Source organism: Dreissena polymorpha, chromosome 14 (genome assembly GCF_020536995.1).
Source record: "Dreissena polymorpha isolate Duluth1 chromosome 14, UMN_Dpol_1.0, whole genome shotgun sequence".
In the NCBI taxonomy this organism is placed as follows: domain Eukaryota; kingdom Metazoa; phylum Mollusca; class Bivalvia; order Myida; family Dreissenidae; genus Dreissena; species Dreissena polymorpha.
Genome location: NC_068368.1, coordinates 47,936,902 through 47,954,897, shown reverse-complemented (window position 1 = coordinate 47,954,897; position 17,996 = coordinate 47,936,902). Strand labels below are relative to the sequence as shown.

At 38.1% G+C, this 17,996-nt stretch overlaps 3 protein-coding genes across 3 annotated transcripts in view; 2 read left to right on the top strand and 1 right to left on the bottom strand.

Moving 5' to 3' along the window:
- LOC127857600 (sodium-dependent glucose transporter 1-like) overlaps positions 1–17,996 on the top strand; it is a 152,255-nt gene that overhangs the window by 52,781 nt on the left and 81,478 nt on the right. The gene's annotated exons all lie outside the window — the stretch shown is intronic.
- LOC127857343 (sodium-dependent glucose transporter 1-like) lies at positions 144–1,141 on the top strand. Its single transcript, XM_052393744.1, has one exon. The coding sequence runs from the start codon at positions 149–151 to the stop codon at positions 1,139–1,141; it is 993 nt and encodes a 330-aa protein (XP_052249704.1). The 5' UTR covers positions 144–148.
- Positions 13,726–16,777, bottom strand: LOC127857601 (uncharacterized). The gene is made up of 2 exons (XM_052394079.1): positions 16,596–16,777; positions 13,726–14,883 (listed from the first exon to the last, which is right to left on the bottom strand). Exon 2 carries the CDS (start codon positions 14,881–14,883, stop codon positions 13,726–13,728), a length of 1,158 nt encoding a protein of 385 aa, XP_052250039.1. The 5' UTR covers positions 16,596–16,777.

Sequence of the window (17,996 nt, the reverse complement as noted above, 5' to 3'; positions counted from 1 at the left end):
GAGCGGGTATTGTTTCCAAAGTTGGTCATTGTTTTTAAACTTTGTATACATTTATAAGCGTACCTAATTACTACTTTAAACCACTTTGAAATAGACATAGAATTTAAGCATTCGTTTACTCGCCTGTCGTGTGTCTGTTGTTTCAGTAATGACGACGGACATTGTTGATATATGGGGCAACCAGGCAGGTCCCTACATCCAGGGATACCACCTTATCTGGAGCATCGGTGCCACAATATCGACTTTCTCGGCGGAACCGTTTCTGGCGCAAAAACATTCAGTGCCCAAGAATGACTCTACTGTACAAGCGTGTAACTCTTCGGTCCTTCTTAACAATGGGCAAAGTAATCGCTCAAGCGCGGGTTGTGAGAATGAATTTATCAACGGCAAATCGAAGGTGTATATCGTATTCATGATCACCACCGGGATCCACGTGGTCTCCACAATGTTGTACATCGTCGTCCTCGCAACTCATGGCGTCATTCACAAACGAATCGACTTCCATTACCTGATCAATGGATCAAGTAGCAAAGAAACAAAGTATGGTCTCTCATCGCGAATGCAAGTGGTCTTCACTTTACTATTGTCATTACACCTCACTCTCTACTTGATGCTAAATAGCGGCTTGTCTAACTTTTTGATGACCTTTGTCACCACCACTCTTAATTGGAACCCATTAGAAGGCACACTTATAAACTCCGCTTTCCGAATAACATTTGCCGCGGGGAGAGCTTGTGGAATTGTTTTACTCAAGTACACTAGTGTGACAACCTCACTTTTTCTGAACCACGCGGCATTGATAGTTGGCGGCACGTTGTTAATAGTTTCCATAGTCCTTGACATTCGCGCGTTTCTGTGGGTGGGCGTCTGTATATGCGGGCTGGGAATGTCGAGCGTGTACGCCGGTATATTAACCTGGATATCCTATCACGTGACGCGCCTCACGGGTAAGGTCGCCGCGACCTTGTCCGTCCTGGTTTACCTGGGCGCTATGCTATATCCGGTGCTGGTTGGGTATTTGATGGAGCGCTTCTCACAACTTTGGCTCATATATGTCCACTGCATCATCGTTGTTGCCATGAGTTTCGGCTATCTATTCGTGGTTATAGCTCACAAACGTCTCACGAGAGATTTCAAGTAGTATTATATTGTGTTGCAAATATTAATAAATATTAATAAAGATGAAACTTCATTGTGACGTGATCATTTTGCAATTTGTTGATTACAATGAACAGGTTTTACGTGTATAAAGTGCACGACAGGTTTTAATTGTATATTTTACTTGTCCGATAAGCATGTTATATTTACAAATCGAAATTGACATATTCACGTACCATTTACGATGTTTATATAATCTAATTTATTCCGGGCGATGAACTACCTTAATCTTTCCCGCTCATATGTTAGAAATTTAAATAAAATTTATGAAAATTATAGTTCCCTGTATAGTTAGAACAGACTTGCAAAACATCATAAATAAATAACACGAATAAGAAAAGATTTAAACAAATATTTGATGACTTTATGAACCAAATGACCCCCTTATTAAGCAGCTAAGATCGGTTTAATGAACGTGCATTATTTTGTGTAGTACACGAGTACACGGATGACGATGCGATAGGCGAGTAACATAACATATGGTTTATTGTAATGCAAGGCCTCCGGCCCAAAATAAAATTTTACTTCATGATTTATACTTGCCAGACAGAAATATACATAAGGATATTATTCCCGATTAAACATCAACAATCCGCTAAAAATAACCATCACGTGATCTATTCTCATCATCACGTGATCGGAACCTCCTTTATATACCATGCGTGAACCCCGTCAGTCACTGTAGCGGATCCGTGGTCTAGTGGTAACACACTGGCTTCACAATCCAGAGATCGCTGGTTCGATCCCCCGCTGCACATAACTTACAAACTCGTCTTTCCCATGAGACGTTAAACCGAGGTGCAGTGTACTAGGTGCTATACACCGGGCACTAAAAGACCCAGGGTCACCTCTGAAACTGGGTGTCTCCTGTATCTTGCACTATCCCCCGTAACCAACTAACACGTCTTTCTGGGGGCGATGGCCATATGGGAGACAATCCCGGTGCACTCGATAAAAAATAATGAAGAAACGTTAGTCAGTTTTATATCCGGCGCCGTGTTTACATCAACATGCTTTTTTAGAAAACAGTTCATGTTGATATTGGACTTTTTTTTACGGTTTATAGTATTTACGGATTTTAATTTCTGGAATTTTACAATATTATTCTTTCGGGAATAATTTGCATTATGACTAACGCAGCTTTGATGCGGGTGGAAGCTGAATTATCAATGGGAGAACACGACGATAACAGGTCAGTACGGTCAGTACGAAGCGATTCGAGTAAGAAAGGGAAATCTCGTACCCCTAGAGCCAGTCAGGCTGATTTCGAGTATTTACGTAGAAATGTCAGCGAAATGGACAAGCGATTTTGTTCTCTTTACTCAGAACTGGATAAAATGATGTCAGCTGTGTTGGATACTGCTGGTTTAGCCAGGCAGAGACCAAGTAACTCGAACACTGTTCCTGGGACGTCCAGAGCTGATACAGTGGTTCGCATACCTACAAATAGCATTCCGCCAGATATTTTGGGGCAGGAAGAAGACACTTTGTCTATTCAGCCTAGTAGACAGGAGAGATCGGACTTACTGGGCGATGACGATGATTCTAGCCATACGTTGTGGAATGGCAGTGATGAAAGTGATGAAGAAAACAATGCACGGTTTAGAAAGTACACTAGCCAGACACAAAGTTTGTTGCGGGATATGTTTGGAGAAGACGCAACAACAAAATCAGATAAATGTAAGGAAGGAATTTATCTAGACAAAGGTCAGTGTGACGTCTTGAAAGAGTCGTGGCGAGCTGAAAAACCGGTGCGTATTTCGGCTTTCAAAGATGCTTATCGCACTTCATTCCCAGTGGCAGAGTCAGCAGAGGAAATGTTGAGTGTGCCTAGCCTAGATACAATTGTTAGCAGTCTGTTGCTTAAGAGATTTGGTTCTAAAGCCACAATGAAGTCACAACACTTATTGTCACAACCGTTGCGTGATATTGAGAAGTTGGCATTCCAAGGGCAGCATGCAGCTAGGATGGGTATTATTGTGAATTTGTACATGCAACAAGCCCTAGGAAATGTCTTGCAAACATTATCTAGTAAAGAAGCAAATCTTGACAGTGCTGTACAATGTGTACGTGATATATTTGCCATGAACACTAAGTCATTGGACCAATTGGGTCGAACAGGAGCTATTCATCATCTCATAAGGAGGAAATGTGCTATAGCAGATACTGGCCTAAATGAATCAAAGAGCATAAGGAATCAAATATGGAACTTGTCCTTATCCCATGAAGGCGTTTTTGGTCCGGGTTTAGAACAAACATTAAAAGATCGAGTTGAAATCAACAAACACATTGCAGACCTTTTTCCCGAGGTTGATAGACGGGGAAAGCGTAGGTCATTATCCATACCTGAACAGCCGTGGAAACGTGCACGGTTTGGAGATGAACAAAGGAACCAGAACTACCGTTCCTGTAACAACTACGGTGGTGCTGTTAAGCAGCAAAGCAAACCGGCTACAGCAACTGCGTCTTACCCGAGATTCCAAAGACCTCAATGAAACCCAGCTCTACGGTAGGTAACAATTTTCGAGGTAAATATACAAAACATGATATGCTTTTGGTCAATCCCGAGATACCGGTAGGGGGCAGGCTAAACAAAATGTAAACAACTGGAAACAGATAACAACAGATCAATGGGTTTTGTCAATCATTCGACATGGTTACAAAATTGAGTTTCAAAACATTCCAAAATTCAACGGCATTATCCAAACAAAATTATCTCAAAACAATATGTCTATTCTGAAACAGGAGATAGACACTTTATTAAAAAAGAGGCAATAGAACCAGTTATCAAAACCTGAATCAAGGTTTTTACAGCACATTTTTCCTTGTTCCTAAGAAAACGGGTGCAATTAGATCAGTTATCAATTTAAAACCCCTCAACCGGTATCTACGGACAATACACTTCAAAATGGAAACACTAAAGTCAGTTCTCAATTTGGTTCAAAAAAGCGATTATGCAATATCTCTCGATCTTATGGATGCCTATCTACATTTGCCTATATTTCCAAAGCACATAATGTTCTCAGATTTTGTGTACATAATCAAGTCTATCAATTTCGAGCTATGGCTTTTGGACCCAAATTTGCACCAAGAACATTTACAAAATGTGTGACAGTAATTGCAGCGTATCTACGGCAACAAAGTATAAGGTTGCCAGTTTATCTGGCCGATTGGCTAGGTCTAAATGCAACCAGATTAGGCATTCTCCAGGATCGAGAGAAATTGATAAATCTCCTTGTAAATTTGGGTTTTATAATAAACATAAAAAAATCTCAAGGAAAGGAAAAACAAAATAATAATAGCTGTAAAGAACATCCTTTCCAAAGAATTGTCAACTGCCAAAGAGCATCTACATCGCCTAGGCCTGTTGGCATCGTGTGTAGAAAAAATTCAGTTTGCACGAATTCATATGAGGCCAATCCAACTGTATCTATTGTTCTTTTGGACACCAAGTTCCAAAGATCTAACATATCAGATCCCTTTACGATGTCATTTAGTTCCACATCTGAATTGGTGGTTACTCCCAGCCAACATTTCAAGGGGCAGGTCTTTTCAATCACCAGTAGTAACAAAGACGTTGCAAAAAGATGCAAGCACATATGCTTGGGGAGCTTGTCTGGGAAATTTGATAACACAAGGTCGTTGGTCCCCATTAGAGAAACAGACATATCAATTGCCTAGAAATGGATGCTGTTTTTCAAGCAATGTCTCATTTTCTTCCACAATTGAGAAATCAATTTGTTCTAATTCGATCAGACAATACAACAGTAGTTCAATATCTGAACGGGGAACGCGATCAACATATCTATGAATAATAACATGGCAAATTTGGCAGTTAGCAATAAAAGAAAATATTCAAATCAAAGCAGCAGACATTGCAGGGAAACTGAATGTTTTACTCGATCAGTTATCAAGAATTCAAATTCAACCAACAGAATGGACTTTGAACAAACATGTAGTACATCAACTTTTTCAAATTTTGGGGTTTCCATTTATAGACCTGTTTGCATCACATGTGAACAAACAGACACAGATATTTTGTTCATGGATTCCTCATCCAACAGTTTTGGCATTGGATGCGTTGACATTTTCAGGGGAAGGGATGTTCGCCTATGCATTTCCCCCGATTTGCCGTATTCCGAGAGTGTTACAGTGCATACAACAATTCAAATGCACAATAATTCTAATAGCCCCATTTTGGCCCAGACGACATTGGTTTCCAAAATTATTACAACTAGCCATAGCGCATCCAATAAAATTACCAGAAAATCCCAACCTGTTGTGTCAACCTCAATCTCAAATTCTTCATCCGAATCCAGGGGTGTTCCAATTAGTGGCATGGTTGTTATCGACGTACACCCTGCAACAACAGGGTTTTCAGAAAAAGCTAGAAAATTGCTTAGATCCAGTAGGCAGTCAAGCACACAAGCTGATTATAATGCCAAGTATAAACGATCCTGAAGCTGGTCTGCACAAAGGAAAATTAATCTATTTGAAGCAACTACAAGATAAGTATTGATGCAAAGCATCAAAGGGCGTCGGGAATTTCAGTGTAAAAGGCACTCAATGAAGTTACATGGAATGATTTTTTTTCTACTGTAAATATTAATATTGGCCGGTGTTTTAAAAACAAGTAGAAAAAGATACTGGTATAACCATTATCTATTATTTTGTGTAATAACCCCCAAATAACAATTATTTATGATGTTGTGTTATAACCCCCAAATAACCATCATCTATGATTTTGTGTTGTCACCCCCAAATATTTCATAGTTCATTTTATTAACATTGGTTTCCTTTTTTACTGGCATCCATGTGCAGTTTTCATTAATGGAACAGAACTGTGTAGGTTTTAAAAAATCTGCTTCATCTTGTAAGCGTAATTTCATATTTTTCTCAACTTCAAGGGGAGATTATTCTGAACTTATTCTTACGTTGCTCATTTACGATAGGGGTTGAGTACTCATTGATATGAAAACACTGTAAAAGTTTGGAAAAAAATGAATGAAAAACGTTAATTGCATAAAGAAGCTGCATTTCACAATACTTTGAAATTCAGTAAAAGATCATAATAGATTTATTACTCCGATATTCATCATTTTCAATAGGGTTCGAGTAATACTGATATAAAAACACTTAACAAGTTTGGAAAGATTCAGACGAAAGTTGTGAAATCTTTTAAACAAGTGGAAATTTTTTATTTTGTCAAATTTAATAGAAAAAAAATCTGGACTTATTGTCCCGAGGTTTCTCATTTTAAATGAGATAAAAATAATCATTGATATGAAGACACTGTAAGTTTGGAAAGAATCTGATGAAAAATGTTGACATTATCACCTAACCAAGCAGTTTTTCACTTTTATTTTTAAATTCAAAGAGACATAATTCTGGACGTATGGTCCGATATTGCTCATATAGAGTTTTGGTTGGGTCCTCAATAATAAAAAAAAAACCTGTGCAAGTTTGGGAACAAGCGGATGAAAATTTTGGACTTCTAACAACGATTTCAAAATTTCTCAAATTCTAAGGAAGATAACTATGGGCGTAATGGTCGGATAATGCTAAAGGGCCCATACCACCTGGATAGTAATACGTGTCGCGTTTCGCGCTCTATATGTGGTTCTTAAAAAACTCCGAGGAGTGCTTGACTCTAGGGAAACGGGTTGCTGGGACACAGCTCCTCCTTGATAAACGGCTGCTTCCTTTATCGCACCTCATTGTTACAATCAATAATACGTGTTGCGCTTCGCGCTCTATATGTGGTAGGGATATACAACCATTAAAATACATGGATAATAGATGTGTTGTTTGCATTTATTTGTTAATATAAAAACACGTTTATTTTTTTACAAGATATTTAAGTGATGTAAGAAATTTTAATTAACGTTGTCACCACGCGGCATCCATTAATTTTAATAAAAATGTCTAATTGTAGTAAAATGGATTATGAAATGTCTACATATAATAAAGCTTTATTATATTTATTAACCTGACTGAAAAAAATTGTCATCCGCCGATCTGTTCCGTTCGTGCCGGAACCCGGGATTGAACCGGGGGCCTTTAGATGATTCTTGCGTAAACAACTTCAGTCTAACGCTCTCCCAACTGAGTTATTCCGGCTGACATCATTTATGTACTGCTATTTGGTGAAGTTGGGTATAGCGATCGTTATTATATGTCTATTAATAAACTAATACATTGCACGTTTTCGTACCACTACGCCTTCCAAAAAAAATTGCTTGCGCGATAGGTCGTCAAATATCGTACTACATTGATTCTCCACTAAATAAGCAAATTAGAAAAACCATAAAATAAATATATTTGGATTATGTTTTGTTTATATACAAAATCAGAAAGTTTTGCGTATTTTCCCAGTCCCTGTGATCTTTATCCCTGTGATCAGTTGTGGATCAGTTATTAATTAAAACAATTAGCTTTGCATTATTGGCAATAAGTGTTGTAATAAATGTAATAGGCACTAATGCAGTACTTATTTACACTAATTTACACAAAAAATCACCACTATGCATGATATTCTTAAAACAAAAATATATACATTGATCCGTAAAATAACTTCTCCTCCCATAAGCGACAAAAAATGCATTAAATACTAGTCGCCGCTCTCCAGAGCGACGCCAATAATCCAGTGTGCTGACTTTTTAGCAGATTTATTTCATGATGGATTACACTATCGTACCATTTCTGGCTATAGGTCAATGTTGTCCGCTATTTAACCACCTGTGGGAGAAAGACCCATAGGGTAACATCCACATATAATAAGAATATTAAAGGGTGTATTTAACGAGCGTCCTCCTGTATGTAGACTAGCTCCAGAATGGGACCTCCATGTTGTTCTTTAAGCTTTACAAAAATATCCATTTGAACCAATGGCTAAAACAACACTTAAATATGTTACTTACAATATAAAGAAGTGAAACTCCAGCTGCTGGAGCAGTATTGAATTTTCATTAAAAACAATTAGTTGGTCCTTTATTTAAGGCAAGTGACCGATTGCCCAAACAGTACAAAACAGCACAATACAGCACAATACAAACCAACATAAACACAAAATATGAATAAAGCTGGGGTCACCGCCTTGGAACGGTCAATGCAAAGCATTGGGGGTTTAAACCTTTAAGACAATTTTTCTTGTAGCAATCACAACGTTTCGCAGGGTCGGAGACCTACAAGCGTTAAAATTGGGAGATGGTGCAGTTACAGTTCAAAAGCAGGGCATAACTTTCTTACGTCAAGGTTTGGCTAAACAAGATTGGCCTTCTCATCTAGCTCCAAAGTGTTTTGTGTCATGTCTTAAAGATAATAAGTTACTTGATCCAAAGCGGGCAATAACATGGTATTTAAAGAAGACAGAACCTTTTCGAGTTAAAGACAATAAGGATGAAACAGCATTGTTTTTGAGTATCAATAGTCCTCATAGAAGGTGTCGAAACAAACTTTAAGTTCCTGGATTGTCAAGGTCATACGCCTGGCTTATGAAGATAAAAGTATGAAAGTTAAAGCCCATTCAACTAGAGCAATTGGCCCTTCTTGGGCAGTTTTTAATGGTGTTTCAATGAATTCCATTCTGGAGGCAGCAGATTGGTCTAGAGAAAGCACATTTATGAAATTTTATCTCAGAGATGTTAATACATCAGTGTCACAATGATTGTTATGTTATAATGGGATAAAGAAATCCTTTAAAAAAAAGCAATGATGGAATAAGAGTTCCAAGGAATAAATTAAAGAAACAGTTTATTTCCGACGGATTGTGTTGGAGGGACATTGAATTTTACTGAAAGTCATATATTTGTATTGTTACCAAGTAGGTAAATTCATTTGGTGTAAATACTTCATTAGGTGTAATGAAGAACAGTATCCAGTAGATACTTTTTAGTCTTCTGAGAAGAATTTAGAAGACGTGACAGATACTGAGGATATACACCGAAAATATAACCACAACCGAGGTTAGTATTGCTTGGTAATAATCCTTATGTATATTTCTGTCAGTCAAGTATAAATCATGAAGTAAAATTATTAAATTTTGACAAGAATTTGAATTTTAAGAATGGATTTATACTTGCCTGACATATTACCAACCACCTTCCCTATATGTATTTTCGGTGATGATTTGTCGCCGAAAGAAAACTGACTAACGGGGTTTACGCATGGTATATAAAGGAGGTTATTTTTAGCAGATTGTTGATGTTTAATCGGGAATAAAATCCTTACGTATATTTCTGTCAGGCAAGTATAAATCCATTGTTTAAATTTCAAATTCTTGTCAAATTTAATAATTGTTCAATAATCATTCAATGTGGTGACAACAGAGAAATGTTAATTAATATATATTTTTAACGAGCAGAACATGTTACACAAAGACGTAAGGTTCATGGGAGGGATAAAATTCATTAAAAGTTCGCTTTGGTTTTTCTTCATTTAATGTGGTACAATATGGTCAAACTATATATCATTTTCAAGTTAAAGACAGATAGAATAACATAAACACATTATTGACCTTCAATATGTTTTGCTTTATTTATATTTTGGTTTAAAACCAATACATTTTCACACTAATTTACAAAATCTCAATCTAAAGTTAGCGAGGATATGAACTACCGTAAGTTGAATAAATACAAAGCTATATACATATACAAGGCTAAGTTAGCAACATTTCACAGAAAATTATTGACAAAAAACAACAAATGATGAAATGACATGTTTTCCAGTTTTGATATTTCTATATTTGTAAACTTTTTCACTATTTAAGCGTAACTTGCCCTCGTCAATGTCGATACTAAGCAGCAAATGAAGATAACTGACAAAGACTAACTTAAAATACATAATCAATACAAAGATTTAGAGACAACAGTGCAAAACATCAAAACACAAACACTCGAAAATGAACAAAAAAAGAACGACCTGGAAGCTCGAAGTATGAGAGAGAATCTTTTGTTTTACGGAGTCATAGAAACACCACATGAGAAGTGCGATCGATGACATTGTGAAAAATATAATATCAGAAAAACTCGGCATTGAGGAAACCATAACCATTGATAGAGCGCATCGCCTGGGAAAACCCACACACGGAAAAAAACCGACCGATGGTGATGAAATTTCACTATTATCAACAACGGGAGCTAGTTCGGACAACCGCCATTACCAAAACTCGTGAACTCAAAGAAGCCGGTTTGGGGATCGATATACAACAGACTAAGGCAGTACTCCAACAAAGGCGAGAGAAAAGTGCCTTATTCGACAGAGAAAAGAGCGCTGGAAAGCACGTGAAATGGGCCGGCGCGAAACTATTATCCCGTGAAAACGCTAGCAGCCAGTTCAAAGAAGTTACGAAATAGGACAAATAAGGGAAGCTACGTATTTTCGCGTGGAATGTTAAATGACTCGTTCGGAAAATCAATGATGTGGACTTTTTATGTTATGTAAAAACTATGACCTTATTTTATTATCTGAAACCTGGACTAACAGCAAACAGCAGATAAACCTCGAAATTGACGGATACGCCAGTTTCATTTTACATGGTAATAAACGTTTCGGAGCCAAAAAAGGTCGCTACAGTGGCGGGCTGGCAATATACTACCGAAACGAACTATCGAACAATATATCAATAGTTGAGGTAAATCAATATGGAATAGTCTGGGTTAAGCTAAAAATTGATTTGTTTGTCCTAGATTCTGATATGTATATATGTCATACATATATTCCACCTGTTAATTCAAAAGTTTAAATTGATAAAGATTTTGATTTTTTTTATGAAATAGAAAAATGAATTGAAAAGTACGGGTTGTAAGGTAAAACATGTATCACTGGTGATCTTAATGCTAGGCCAGGTAATTTAACAGATATCTTAGAATTCGACAAACATCTTGACTCTCTAGAATTTACAAACACAGATAATACAAACGATATTATATCGATCGTACGAAATAATCCAGACAAAGGCATTGATAGCAATGGCAAAAAATTAATTAACTTATGTAAATCCACTCACCACATAATTATAAAAGGTCGTCTAAACAGTGAACAAGAAAACCAGTTCACATTTTCCTCAACACGTGGCTTGAGTGTGTTTTAATAGTGTAGCCGGTATTGTTTTATTGCTTAAGTTCCTTACAGCATTCTTATTTATATCACACATTTTAAGATCATTAATCCTTTAATTAATGCTGCATACCGGGTTATATTATCAATACCTCTTATTTTTTATCAATTTTATGTACATATATATGTTTTGTACAACGCCATTGAATATAATTATATAAATAGGCGTTTCATCAAATTAGCAAGTTTCAAGTTTCAAGTTTGAGTGTAACTGATTACCTAATTATAAATGCGAACGATGCAGAAAGCATAAGCGAATTTGAAATACTCGACTGGACATGTTTTTCCGATCATGCGGCCATTCATTTCTCGTTTAAATGGAATGTTTGTAATTACGGATTGTAACGACTGCCGATGAGAGTTTGGAATCGGTGTACAAAAAAGTAAGGTCCTGGCGGGAAATGGTATTTTGATGACCATTATGTGAAAGTGACAATTCCCCAACCCGGAAAAGACCAAAAAATGCCATAAGAAACATTTCCTTCAATAGGACTCGATGGTAATGGTCTTTTATGTTTGACCGAAGGAAAAACAGTAAAGTGCGAATATTGGCAATAGTGAAAGGCAGACGTTTATCTGCGGTTGACGTGCGGCGTAAACTGTACAACAACTTTTTGATCACGAAGGATTCTGTGGGGTTTGCCAAATTGTACAATTTATGAATGTAACCCAAAGCCGAAACATATGTGGAAATAGTGTTGGCCTGGAAACTCAGATTGTGACAGAAAGCAATAAATTGGGCTAAACGATCAGTGGTAATAGGCAGGCAGTTTGACAAAGGATAATGAGTGGAATGAAAACGTTGATATTGGAGGAAAGCATTTTTGTAACTGGCTTTTGTGGAGGGAGCCAGGGATTTGTCCAATAATTTGTACACTGATTCAAATTATGAAATGGTGCTCTGGGATGGGTGTTGGCAGCAGGTCCATGTGGGGAGCCATTGCCTTGAATTCGGAGATCTGTAAACGAGAAAGGAGATCCGGTAACAAATTGTACTTCCCGGGGATATGTTGGGCATGTAACAGGATATTGTATTTCATACTGGCTAAGACTACGCGGCGTACTAGAGACATAATAACTGGTACACGGCACGACTGTTTATTTATTATATGTACTACTGCCTCATTGTCCGTGTGCAAAACGATGCACCCATTGCGAAGTTGGTGACCCCAGATTTCCAGAGCGAGAGAAATGGGAAATAACTCTTGAAAGGTAATGTCATAACCTAACCAAGTTTGAGGCCATGTACCGGAAAACCAGTGTGTCTCAAATGTGGCTCCGAAACCTAAGGTTCCGGATGCGTCCGTGTGAAGATGTAAAGTGTCGGAAGTGAGCCAGCGTTGTTCAGAAAGTAATTGTTTCCCATTGAAATGATCAAGGAACATTTGCCAAGCACGCAGGTCCCTGCGGCTCTCTTTGTTAAGAGTAATGTGATGATGAGGTTTTGAGACCTTGATAGTTAAATCTATGAGTCTACGGAAGAAACTGCGACCAGGGACTATAACTTGGCAGCAGAAATTTAGAAGACCCAGAAGGGATTGAAGTTCTTTAAGGGTGACTTTACGCGACTTCACAAATGAACTTAAAAGGGTTCTAGCTTTAATTAACTTATCTACAGGGAGTCGCGCTTCCATAAGTATTGAGTCCAATTCAAGACCCATAAATGAAATTGTGGAAGTAGCCGTGACTGTTTTTTCATGTTTGATGGGAACCCCAATGTGCGCACAGAAATTTAAGAAATTGTCCAGACTAGTCTGACAAATATGAGAATTCTTTGGACCCAAAAATAAAAAATCGTCAAGAATGTGAACAATGTGGGGGATGTTCAAATGTGAAACAGAGATAAATTGCAAAGCGGAACTAAAACGTTCAAAAATAGCACACGAAGATGAAGCTCCCATAGGGAGACAAGTATCGTAAAAGTAGCTGTTCTGAAATTGAATGCCGAGTAAATGGTGGTCAGAGTGGTGAATTGGTATTAACCTGAAAGCCGAATCAATGTCGGTTTTGCTGAAAAGAGTACCCGGGCCAATACTCAACAAGAGGTTAACGGCGTCGTCGAATGAGCAATAAGAAACAGAAGAGAGATCTGGTTCAATAAAATCATTTATGGACTGGCCCGGAGGATGGCTAAGATGGTGAATTAATCTAAACTGTCCAGGAGATTTTTTGGGCACAATACCAATTGGACTGACACGAAAATTATCTAAGGGAAGGACAGGAAAAGGACCCTGAATCCGACCAGCGTCTAGTTCATCAAGAAGTTTGCAATGTACAATTTCAGGGTGTTCTTTGCATGATTTAAGATTTGGGGCCGAAAAAGGAACCCGTGGACCCAAATAACCAAGTTTAAAACCGTAGGTGAAACCATCCATCAAATAATTGGCCCAGTGGTAACCCGACAAGTAAGGGGCAAGAATGGCAATTTTAACTGGGGTAACAACGGGTGTTTTATCTGACTGGTTTAGAGGGTCTAGGAGTGGAGACGGTCTTAGCAGCGTGCTCTTTGGACGGGAATGAGCATTCGTATGCTGGGTGGGACCCTCTGCAATAACCACAGGTGTGGGGGTGGGGGCAAGAGGGAGTGTGGCAGAGGGAACGTTTGTTGTAGTTGAAACAGGTGTTCTCGAGATATTTTTTGTAGGACGAAGATTGTCTGTACGGGGCTCGTGTGGGGTTTCTTTGAGGGCAAAAGGAAGGGCTTGAGTGTTGGGTGGGAAAGGATGTACAGGCCATTAACCAAAATTCCGTGTGAAGACGGTCCCACGGAAGGGGAATGGATTCCCTTAGAAGGCGAAATTGAGTATCGTAGAAGATGAAGGCAGAGCCTGGACGACGGCTGGAAATGTCACGGACAATCTCCGTGTATTTCAGTATAGCCTGAGTTTCAGAGGGGAACTTAAAAGTATATACTGCCATAAATCTGATCATGGCGGTTGTCCACTGTTCAATAGTTAATATTTTTCGCAGGTTGGACTTTGGAGTTATGGAAATTTGCGAGTTACTGTCCAACTGTAACGTATATTGATTGGCCTGTGTGGACAGTGTTGAAGGGAGCAGAGCTGCCATTTCAACAAAATTGTTGCGCCAAATGTCTTTACAGATGGACTTTTTCACCTGACTCAAAATTGGGGTACTTATTGGCTCTGCATAGAGGTGACCAGTACCTGGTAGTATGTCCCTGGCATGTGTATGTAGTGCCTGGGAAAAGCTGAAACCCTGGTCCTCATCGGAAGAACTCGAGGAGTCAATGTCAAAAGAGGGCATGGCTGTGTGTAGGCCGACGTTTGGGTCCAATGGCACTGTGTGTAGCCCTACGTTTGGGTCCAATGGCAAGGGTAATTGACGATTCGTCGTAGCAGTTGGAAAGAGAATGTCCGACTGGACCTGTGATGGGTAGGGTGTGGAGGAGCCTGTGGCTGCTGGAGCATATGTCAGACTGTCGGGCACATCCGGTATAGGAGCATCTCTGGGTTGGTCCGCTGCCGGCTCCATTGACGGCCCTGCTGGTGTAGAGTTTTTGGGTTGTTTGCCAGAGGATGTAGTACCCTTGCAACATAAGCAGGTTGTAGACGTGGCCGTCTTTTTACGCTGCCTTGTGCGCTTCATCTGGAATAAGGTGTTATATTGAATAACAAATATGGTAACTATAACATCAATATTAGCCTGAACGGTATTACTAAAATCAGGCATAATATTGGAAAATATAAATATGGCCTGAACGGTATGACTAAAATCAGGCATAAGCATAGTTCTAACGTAGAGAACTATCACAGCCATATCAGCCTGAACGGTATAACTAAAATCAGGCATGATATGGGAAAATAAAAATATGGCCTGAACGGTATGACTAAAATCAGGCATAAACATAGTTCTAATGCAGAGAACTATGACAACAATATCAGCCTGAACGGTATAACTAAAATCAGGCATGATATGGAAAAATAAAAATATGGCCTGAACGGTATGACTAAAATCAGGCATAAACATAGTTCTAACGTAGAGAACTATGACAACAATATCAGCCTGAACGGTATAACTAAAATCAGGCATGATATTGGAAAATATAGACATAGCCTGAACGGTATAACTAAAATCAGGCATAAATATAGGTCTTACATAGAGAACAAGCACGTCAATATCCGCCTGAACGGAATAACTAAAATCAGGCATAATATTGGAATATATAAAGCATAGCCTGAACTGAATAATGAAAATCAGGCACAAATATAGTTCTTACGAAGAGAACGATAATATCCATATTCGTCAGAACTGAATAACTCAGGCGTAGTATTAAAGAACGGCCTTAATAAAATCAATTTCATGTGGATATGATAGCTAAAACCGTCATAATGTAACGGAAAATTGTGTCCAGTTTGGATTGATAACTTTAAGTGACAAAAATATGACACTGAATATATATATCTGGTCTGAACCTACTAAAACAGACCGACTAATTTACAAAAACCTGAAATGTTATCAGGCAAAATATGATAACTAATCAGATCGATTGTTTAAGGGCAGCGACAACCGCGGCCCGAATGTTGTGGAAAAATATATGCTGGCCACGAGGTGAAAGGTGACAACCGTCATCCGCAAAGTTAGTACGGATACATTCTGGTGACCAAAACCCCTTCAAACGCCACAGGTATGCTCGGCCATGGGGCGGAGAATTCAGCCAGTCGATGAGAAGACTGTTCAAATCATCGACCCTGTTGTTGAACCAATGAATGTCAACTGGATAACGAGTGTGGCAAGTAGGGGAATGTCTGTGCAGTGTTTGCAGCACAATAACTCGAGGAATCCCATGAACAAAAAGTAAGGTGTCCACAAAATCACGTATTGCCGAAGCTACAGAGAGTGGCGATTGATTCGGGTTGTAGATATCATTGGTTCCCACAACCAAGATCACAATGTCTGGAACGAAATCCAAGATGTCTTGTAATTTATTACGGAGACAGTCCACTGTGGCGCCTGGAAAACCCGAGTATTGGATCATCGGACTGCCGGTTAGGCCCAAATCGTAACGAAGTGACGGATCCTGACGAATGAAATCCTTCAACCTCTTCACGAACGAGTGTCCAAAGATATAAACTTTCTTCGAGATGGGCGCCGCCATCTTGGATCACGTCGCGGGAGTCAGAGCTTAATCACGCGAGATTTAGTCGTGCACACAAAGGAAACAAAGGAAACTAGATGTTTGTCCCTTAAACACGTTTAAAACACAAATAATATAGATCACCGTGTAAAGAAATGTAATCCTTCAAAAACACCACATAAGACTGTGTCATATGGTGTAATAAATAAAACGTTTATATTACCGCTGAAGAGCGAATTTGTCGAAATTTATGACAATAATAAAGATGCAACTGCGTAGTAAGGATTCCAAAACGAGTATGGCCAGGATCAATTTTTATTGGTAGAAAGAGCTCACGTGATCCTATAACCCGATATGATTGGACAATAAAACTAGAAACAATTTACGTTTTGGGTTACACACAAGTAATAAAAGACGAACAATGCCATAAAACTTTTTATGTGTGCATAAAATGTTATAAATGTATCCCAAGAAACAAAGATAAGCAACCCGAAAGCACAGAAAAGACTAAAATTGTGTTCAATTCGAGTCTGGTATAGCAATTCCAAACCTCCCTTAACGAAAATACAAATATACTAACCAACACTCACGAAAATATGAATGACGAAATAAAATGTATCACGGATCTCATATATAACAATGCGGTCAAAGTATTTGGCACAACTATTAACCGAAATGAGCATTATAAAAATGAAAATAAAAAACAATCTCCCAAAATGGTTTGACAGTAATTGTTATGTAACAAAGAATAATTTCAAACGAGCGAGAAACACGTTCAACAAATCAAAAACAGATGAAAATAGACATCATTTCGTAAAAACGCGCACACTATACAATAAAACAAGAAAAAAGCAAAAGCGAAATACAAAAAAAGCGAAACGAAAAAAGCTTGAAAATACCGCATCAACAAATGCAATACACTTATGGAAATCTCTAAAACAGTGCTATAAGCAGGGCTCAAACACCAATAATAGTACAAAACTAGATGATCTATACGCACACTTCAATCAATTATTAGGTACAGATCCTACAGATCCTACCGAAATAAACGCTAACTTAGATTTCGATGAAATAGCTGACAATGAATTAGATGGAGAATTCACTTTAGATGAATTAAAATCAGCCGTTTTCAAGCAAAAAAATAACAAGTCATGCGGCTCGGATGATATAAGCGCAGAGATAATTAAATCGTCCTTTGACATATTAGCACGGCTATTTCTTTCAATATACAATAAGCTATTTAGAAATGCTGAATATCCTGAAAGCTGGGGCCTTGGATACATAGTTCCAATATTAAAAGGTGGAAAGCCAAACGAAGCTAAAAACTGCAGAGGTATAACTTTAAATAATATTTTAGCCAAATTATATTCGCAACAATTTCTCAATCGTCTTACAAAGTAGACAAAAAAAAACATGATAAAATTATCAACTGCCAATTCGGATATCAAAAAGGAAAAAGCACATCAGACTGCATTTTATACTTCATGCAATAATATCAAAAGTAATTAATTCAGGTAAAAAATGATACACAATTTTTATTGATTATCAACAATGTTATGATAAAATCGATCATACACTACTATGGCAAAAATTAATGACAGAAAATATAAGCTCCAAAATGGTT

What these genes read in the sequence shown, in the direction of transcription:
- LOC127857601 (XM_052394079.1), bottom strand. Translation starts at nt 14,883, where the DNA reads ATGAAGCGCACAAGGCAGCGTAAAAAGACGGCCACGTCTACAACCTGC.
- LOC127857343 (XM_052393744.1), top strand. Translation starts at nt 149, where the DNA reads ATGACGACGGACATTGTTGATATATGGGGCAACCAGGCAGGTCCCTAC.